Below are 8992 nucleotides of genomic sequence, written 5' to 3'. Positions count from 1 at the left end.
ATCTAATGGAGATGGCTTTCAGCTCCTATTCTTACTGGCTTTCAGCACAATAATGTGAACTTTGAGCTTCAAAGATGGATGGTTCACAAAGCCATAAATCAGAAATGCAATGCACTCATATGGATGATATTGAATATAAAGTGATAAATCACTGAAATCATTTTTCACATGAAATCCAGAATAAATCAATATCATTTGGAGTTCATTCTTGTGATATGAATATCAGAAAATTTTTATTTTTCTACACCTGAACAAATTTTTTTCTTCACATTTTTTTCTTGTTTTCTGTAAAAAAAAATGTTAAATGAGGATGCATTAACTTGAGAAGATGCATTCACTTCTACATAAATCTGTTCAATCGTGTCTATTCCAAAAATCCTGGGATAGATAAACTTGAGAAGCAAAGATAATCTTGTTTTTCCTTTTAATTAAGTTTTAACAAGTCTTAATATGTTATGCCAATTTGCTTGAATGCATCTCAATGTAAGATTTAGCTATATACTGGAAAATAAGACAAACATACTAAGTATTAATTTATATACGTTTTTAAAAAACAGAACATACATACAGAGCAAAGCAGAACAATAGTTCTAATTTGTGTGCCATTTCTGTGGAACTGCTTGCAATTATAGTTATTGTTATTATTAGGAATTAATTGTGACCTCTGTGTAACAATGACACTGCAGAAAAGGTATCCATTTTTATTTGCTAAAACTTGTTTAACTATGTCATTTGAATAAAGACTGTCCAGAAATTACAGATAATATGTGTATATAAGAAAAATCATATTATTTACTAATTATTATATCATACAACAGTTTACCCTCTCTCTCTCTCTCTCTCTCTCTCTCTCTCTCTCTAACAAGGACTACATTTTACGTTACTTTAACAGTGATCTATTCATCCTGCTTTGAGACCACTTGATGATAACATTTTAATAGACCAGCAGCAACCATGTTCCAATTTTAAATTTATTTATGTATTTAAGTGTCTAGACCATATTGTTACACTATAATAAAATCACAAACTAGCACAGTCACATTTGCTGAAAATCAACAGTGTGCGGTGCACAGCACATGTTCCAGGGTAAAGTCCCCTTGCACTTGTTATGTCATGATGCATCATCCTCATAACCGTGTAGCCTTTCTTCCCGAATTTTTAAACAGTAGTGCACGCCCATTGGAGAAAACCAGGTGTGTCTCTGGCAAGTGCCCCGCCCACTTTACCGTATATGGCCATTGTACGGTAAGTTGATTGACAGCAGGCAGCAGCTGCTGAGATACCGAGACATGGCGGAGCGTGCAGTTTGAGTAGGTAACGCAAGAAGAGTTGCGCTACTTTTGCTCACACTTGAGTCCGCACAGCGCCACATAAATGGCCAAGAAGAAACTGTAAACGCAGACGAACGTGCTCTCCTCGGAAGCGCAGGGGAAAATGAGCGAAGTTGCCTTGCGTAAGTGATCCGGAGAAATGTCTCGCTGTTTAGTGCAGTCAACAGCCTCAGGCAACAAACATGGCTTCTGTGCCTTTCTGCAGTTTGTAATGAAACCCAGCTTCATTAAGCCATCGCATCTCATGGCGACTTGGCTCAAATCCTACAAGTGAGCGGAGAGAAAGAAGTTGCTGCTGCATTCATCGGGTTTGTGTGTGGGGGGATCAGGTCTACGGCGGTAGCGCAGAGCTAGCTAGTTAGCTTGGGAACTGTAGGACCTGCAATGGAGCCTAAGCACAAAGAGTTACTACACCAGTACCACCAGAACTTACTGGAGTCCATCACGGATGCAGACCGACTGATAGAGCTGCTGAGTAAATCGGGAAGCCTCAGCGAGCAGGAAGCCTTCGAGCTGGACCAGAACTGCTCCTCCAGCGCCGAGAAAGTGGAGCAGCTCCTGAAGATGCTCATGAACAAGCAGAGCGACCATTTCCTGGAGCTCTGTGTGGCCCTGGAGAAGACATACCCTCACCTGTACTCTGCCCTCTTCGCCAACGGCGGAGGACCAGCTGATCACTCTGGTAAGATGCTCTGATACAGACTGGACATGCTTGATTCATGATGCATCACAGAGGTTTAGTGGTCTGACTGACTTATAGATTGAGGTGAAAGGTCTAGCAGAGGTTGACCATTAGTATTGTAGTATTTTCAAATACACATATAGTGAGATCTGATTGCTCGAATCTGTATCTGCATGCAACATAACATGTCTTTGCAATTGCATGCATGATGAGGTCATGCTTTTGATTATTGTGCAATTGGTGAGGACTTGATGAAATAGTGTTGGATGATGGTTGCAGCTATTTTTATCTTTGGATCAACAGTAGAGTGAATATGCTTGGTTGATGATGTGCATTACACAAGTTACAATGCTGAAGTTTGGTGGTCTAACTGACTTCTAAAGGGATGCAAAAAGTACTAGAGGGTCATATAAAAGTGAAGTGGTTTCAATAGACATTTTGAGGTCGTAATTGCATGCAACATAACATGCATGATGGGGTTATGCTTTTGATTATTGTGCATTGGATATTGATGAAGCGATGACTTGATGAAATAGTGTTGCATGACGTTGCAGCTGTTTTTAGCTTTGGATCAATAGTAAATCGAACATGCCTGGTACATGATGTGCATCACAAATAGACAAGTTACAAAACTGATGTTTGCTGTTCTAACTGACTTCTAGATTCTAGATCATGTAAAAGTGACCTGTTTTCAATAGACATATAGTGTGTGATGTGATTGATTGTAGAATCTGTATTTGCATGCAGCAAAACATTTCTTTGCAGCTGACCAGATGAAGTCACACTGGCAGAGAAGATGCCCATCATGCTTGATTCATGATGTGGATCAGAGCATGTGTTTAAAACTGATAACTGGTAACATGTTTTCAATGAATACAAAATATAGAAGCAGTTGGTCAGGATTTTTGGGATAGACATGAGTGAACAGATTTATGTAGAAATGGTATTTGTCCGCTTGCATGCAGCATGACCTGTCTTTGTATTTGCACAGGTGATGAAGTAATGCTTTTGATCGTTGTTGGAGGCTGACGTTGTGATGACTTGATGAAATGGTATTGCAGTTATTTTTAGCTTTGGATCAATAGTCAAGTGCTGGAGTTGACCAGTCGAAGTCATTCTGGCAATAAGGATAGCAGATTGGAAGGAGAACATGAACAGTTTGCATACATATTTAAAACTGATGTTTGGTAACTTATACCTTATAGATAATATGATATATATAGAAGCAGTTGACTGGGATTTTGTAAAAAAAACCTTTTTTTTTTGGATATACATGAGTGGAGCAAACTGATTTTCTGTAGAAACTGTATTTAGTAATTTTCACATAACAACATACTCTTAAGAAAAACAATTTATTATTGGCATCTATGATGCTCTGTTTAGAACCTTTATTTTTAATCCACTGGCATAGATGACAAATACATTCTTTCTGTTGAATCTGAAGAGGTAATGTGTTGACTTGATTTACCAGTATTTTTTATTTTGCAGTGGATGTTTCGGAGCAATGACGTAATCGTTTTATGACATAGCAAAGGTGATGCGTGAGGATTTTAGCATTGGATTGATGATAAATTGTTGGGATCGACCATCTGAAGGCAGCAGACCAGCAGGGTGGAACAGGGATCTTCTGCAGGTTGAAACGTGATGTAAAGAAAGAACTATTGACTAATCCTTGAATGCAAAGATCACACTAGGGTTTCTTGGTCAATGCTCTACATCTTCAATCTATTTCCAGCGATCAGAGCGAGGCATCATGGGTAGCTAAAATAAAGATTTTCCCCCTGGATTAACCTATGGAGATGTGCTTCTGTTTCACCGCCCATGACATGGGTCATATCATTTCCATTTTTAATTTTGTTCAAACCGAGTGCTTCCCAGACACACGTCTATGGAGTAGGCTATGGGCTTGTTTCCATGGAAACACACTTGCCAGGCTACCATGGCAGATCGATGTGAACATACATGTTCTGTGTTCGTAGACCTGTAAGAATGGCCCTGGAGTCTTTAAAAATGGTTTGAAAGGATTGGAGTTGATCTGATTTTGTAATGATGCAGTTGCAGATATGTTAGCTTAATGACATCTTTATTGGTGGTACATCTTTTTTTTTTTCTTCAAAGAAACCTGGAAAAAAAAGTTATCACTGTTTTCATAAAAATATTAAGTAGCACAACTATTTTCAAAATCATCACATAAATTGTGAATGCTAGTTTTTTATTTTTATTATTATTATTGGCTGATGTTAGATATTTAGTTGTGAAATAAACTGAATGAGCATGCAATTTACCGTAAACCGATATATTGATACCATATATTTTATTTGTCTGAAAACAAAAAAACGGATTTTGAATTGAATTGAAAAATTAATTTGAAAAAGGAAAAATAGCTTAATATTTGTATATGTAATATTTAGCAAATGTTAAATTGAATATGCATTTTTCATGCAGTACACTTCTAATGTTTTAATGCCAAAATTCACTTGCAGCATTTCAAATGACAGATTTATTTATGTTTCTCCTTTTGATAGAACCAAATATGTCTAATTTGGCTTCTACTAAGTGAAATGAATTTGTATTTTAAAAAGAAAATGGATATTAGATTTTGATGTCAACAACAGAATGTTTGTGAAGTACAGTAGTCAACATTTGATGTGGATCAAAAAAGTTCATCAAAGTCGTCCTGAGACACGAGCGTGTATTGTTTTAGATTTAGAAGGGATTTGATCCACTCCAAATGTCGACTACTATATTTTCTCCATTTCAGACTTAATAATGTTATTTTATTATTAGCATTTAGCCTTGTTTTTTTTCCTCTTTCTGCCCAAGACCTTATCAGAACAGATCTGCGAGCCACCCGTTGAGAGCCTCTGCTGCAGTCCCACCTGACTTTGTGCTTTTATTTTATGTACACAAACCACACACTCCCAGTTGTGCGTAAGAAATCCATAAGCATGGAGCTGTTTATATTTCCTGTATGCTCAGCTGTGGTTCTTCATCTCCAGATTAGTTTCTTTTGTGTTGTCTGGGGTCTCTCTCTGAAGATGCTATGCATCCTCTGCAGGGCTTATGCTGATCTGAGCTGAAAGGTATTTCAGAAATGGCTTTTCCCTTAGTGCTGTGATAATCACGTCATGTCATTATTACATTTAGCCATGTTAGGAAGTGCTAAAGGCGAGTCTTGTCCCCCTGCAGGCTCCAAACAGCCTGAAATGACTCTGCCGTATGTATATGAGCTGATATAAACCTGCTCTGAAGTCATTCTCCCAAGCTGCCACTGTTCAGCTCTTTTGGATGCCAGGTCTTCCTCCACACACACACACACACACACACACACAGGCTCCGAGTGGTGGAGGAGGGGCTGGATGAGTTCAGTGGAGAGGTTTGTAGCGGCAGCTCCAACTGTTCAGCACACAGACTAAAGGAACTGCAAACAGCATGTCTCTCGTTGGAAGGGACTCTCCTGTTCACAACCTCATAAATCAACCAAAATAGGGAGACAGAGGATCGATGTTGATGATCAATCTCTCTAACAGGACAGACAGAGTGAGATTTATGTTCGGTAGATGATCTTTGAACGGCCGTAGTGCAGACTCGCAGATTTCCATAAGCCGAAATGATCATCCCTGATCATTTCTGTTGACTTGGCGTCTTTTTAATTTCGCATCATTTTAGAGCTGTTTTTCTCATACAGACCGAAGACCTCTACATAATGGAAACTGACAGTAAAAAACGGTTTCTAGGACTTTACTGTAAAAATAATAATAATAAAACCATACGGTAGCAACATTCTACGTTTTACTGATTGAAATTTGCTGTTAAAATTTTTATATTTCAGTTTGACATTGATATACAAACCTAAAACCACTAAAATACATAAACGCTACAAAGTTCATCACAAGTAGCTTATTTACAAGTTGAGGTAAATACTAATGTATAGAAGGTGCACGGAGTCATGCAAACGCAATCATGGACCAAACGCCATCATGGTAACTAAAATAAAGCATGTAAACATAAATTTAACCATTTAAGATGTAACCTAAAATCCTAATGTAAAACTGGTCCGAAAACTAAGGAGAAACATAATTATTTAATTGAAAACCTTTAGATGGGTAGCATCGCACAGTGCATTCAAGTAATGGCAATTTCCAGTTTTTTACCATTTTACTGTAAAGTGTCCCACAAGGGCTAATACAATTTTGCACTGTGTTAACAGGTTAGGTTTTTAATGATAGCATGTTTACAGTCTTTTATTATTAAAACTTTAAAAAAAAATGTATGTCGTGTAAACATTGATGTTGATTGTGAAGCAGCATGATGTCATGGTTTGTGATCTATGGTCGCCTCAGATGGGGGCAGTTGAATGCAACACTGCTGCTTTCAAATGAGGAGCAGTGCAGTTGTTTCATGTGGACTAGGGCTTGTCCACAGCAGGCTAGTGGGCAACTCCTCCGTGCAGTCAAATGTAGGGCCAGTACAGAGACAACAGGCCTTTTGTTTTAAATGAACTGCCCCAGTCTGCACCGTCAGCAGCTTGCTCTGTTTATGGACCACGGGGGCTGTCCACTCAGATCCCAGTTGATCAGTGCAATGGACAGACAGTTACAATGTGACAGTTTATCAAAAAGAGGACTCTTAACGCCCCCAGTTCTAGAAATTGAGCCTCTCAGTAAAAGAAAGTGACTCAGAAATATTTCTGAGCTGACATATTATTACTCATGTCCCTTGTTTTTTCTATAATTTAGAACATATTTTTGTAATTCTCAACCTAGCCTTTTGAAACACTCTGCAGATCTTCAGATGTAATTCTTTTATGGCTATTTTGGTAGTGATTGACTAACAGATTTAATAGCTAATGCTGGTATTCAAATAATAAAGACTTATTATTTAAAAGATGTAACCATTTGACACTAACGATCAAATGGTATTTTTTTTTAATGGATTAATACTTTTATGCAGCAAGGATGCATTAAATTGATCAAAAGTAGCTATGTTTTCATACAGAGATTTGAATTTAACTTATGTGTAAAACTGAAATATTGCACAAAACATTTGCGAATAAAGCACCGTTTCCATCCAACGTGTCAAAGAGAACAAGATCATCACTTCCTGATAAACTGGCACTTAATATCACTAAGAAAAGTAGGAGAAGCCACTTAATATAATAATTTAATAAAATATAATAATAAAAGCCTCAGAGCAAGCAGACGAAACAGAATAAATGCTTTCGGAGGTGGATGACTGCTGTTTGGGAATGCAGTCGCGTAAGATAATTATACAGAAATAGGCCTACTCTGACAGACTGTGTTCAGGCATTTCAGAATGACCAAAATAACATTTCACATGGTGTGAACGAGATCGGTCTGTGGTTTATTCAAGTTATTGCGTTCAATTGTGCAAAGTCTTAAGACTTTTTGATGTGCAAGGTTGAATTGGTTCAGTAAATGTGTTTCCATTGTAGTTTATAAAATGTTTTTCATATAATAGAAATAAAAAAAAAAAACATTTTTACATATTACTATTGCAATGGTATTTTAAGTTGTAATTTGTTTTTAAGTTGTTTTTACTATATTTTAATCAAATAAACGCAGCCTTGGTGAACTTTCGATACTTTTCTTTTAAAAATATCTTTTATTATAGATATTATTATATAGCTATTTTACTGTATTAAACAAATATTAATTTGTGTACTCTACTAATATTGTTTTTAAATGTATGCTTTTACTTGCGTTTTGTATTTGTGTTGTAAAAATTTTCAGCTTTTTAAAATTCCTTTTAATGTCCTCAAAAAAAAAGTTGAACATTTTGAGTGCAAAACATAGAAATATATAAGACTAGTGTTGTTACTGCAAAATTGCAGTATTCAGTACCGATACCAATGAAAATCCACTGTTCTCTGTACCAATTTCAGTACCAAAGCAAAACACAAAAATATGCGAATTAAAAAAACAAACACTTTTTATCACTAAAAATAAAACCAATGACATTCTTTATATTTATTTACAATTGTGTTTAAAGTTTTTCTACATTGTGTGATTTATTTCTTTAAAAAGTTTTATTAATTTTTTCAACAGTATCAGTATCACATTTAGTAGCAGTATCACATACATTCTACTAAATAATAGCAATATTTCTAGCACAATGCTTTAATGTAAAAATGAACTTATTTTGATGGGTGGCCGTGAATATCTTTAAATTGACACTGGTTTTACTCCAAATTAAATGGTAAAATGCTTGTGAAGTGACTCAGAACAGTTCTGGTGATGTTGTTTATGTATATGTCCTCATTGATATGGCACGCTTCAGTCTATGTAGTAAACAAACCTGCACGTCTCTGCCATTAATTCATTCACACAGAGACGCGCAGAACATGCAGGATTCATATTTCAACCAACTTTTGCGACTTAACATTTACAGATATTGGTCCATATGGAGATTTGATTTTATTCATTTATGCTAACTTTGAAAAATTCATTGGCTGTCCATATTAAAATGTAAGTTTCATTTTCATGACTGGATTTTGAGATTCCGTCCTCGTTTTCTGCTTCGTGGAAATCATAGCACTGTATGTGTCAAGAACCGGGTTGACCGGGTCCTCGTTACCAACGGTAGTTAAAGAAACGTGCTACCATCACATTTTCATTTTTTTTGTACCGACATGGTACTGAAGTACCAGGTCTTTTGACAACACTATATAAGACCAACAAATATAAGGTTTTGAGTTGCACATAACTGGCCCCAAAAGGCAAGTGACCAATTGTCCAAAAAAAAAAAAACCTTCTCACAGTGGCCCCAGGTCAGCACACCATCCTTATTGTTGAGCCTCCAAATGAAAAACATTTCAGCCTATGAAACTGTATTATTTTGCATTACTTTTTAATTGCAAATGTTTCTTGGTTAAAATCTCAGTAGTGCTTTTGTGAATGAAGTTTTGAGAGTATTCTATAGACGTGCACTACTCCTGACTTTGTGAAGCACAGCTCAT

At 36.5% G+C, this 8992-nt stretch overlaps 1 protein-coding gene across 6 annotated transcripts in view; it reads left to right on the top strand.

Annotated features, from left to right (window-relative positions):
• Positions 1-1045: 1045 nt before the first annotated feature.
• dlg5a (discs, large homolog 5a (Drosophila)) overlaps positions 1046-8992 on the top strand; it is a 63465-nt gene continuing 55518 nt past the window's right edge. For 4 of the 6 annotated variants that reach the window (XR_003277782.1, XM_026224341.1, XM_026224342.1 and 1 more), the window contains exon 1: positions 1716-2013. Coding sequence is in view for 5 of the 6 variants with exons in the window: in XM_026224341.1 (XP_026080126.1) it covers positions 1716-2013 (298 nt within the window). In the remaining variant the exon portion in view is untranslated. Of the gene's footprint in view, positions 2014-8992 lie in introns of all 6 variants that reach the window. The other 2 variants (XM_026224339.1, XM_026224340.1) reach the window with 2 other exon arrangements.

This window comes from Carassius auratus, chromosome 38, assembly GCF_003368295.1.
Source record: "Carassius auratus strain Wakin chromosome 38, ASM336829v1, whole genome shotgun sequence".
Classification (NCBI taxonomy): domain Eukaryota; kingdom Metazoa; phylum Chordata; class Actinopteri; order Cypriniformes; family Cyprinidae; genus Carassius; species Carassius auratus.
This window is presented reverse-complemented; position numbering and strand designations above follow the sequence as displayed.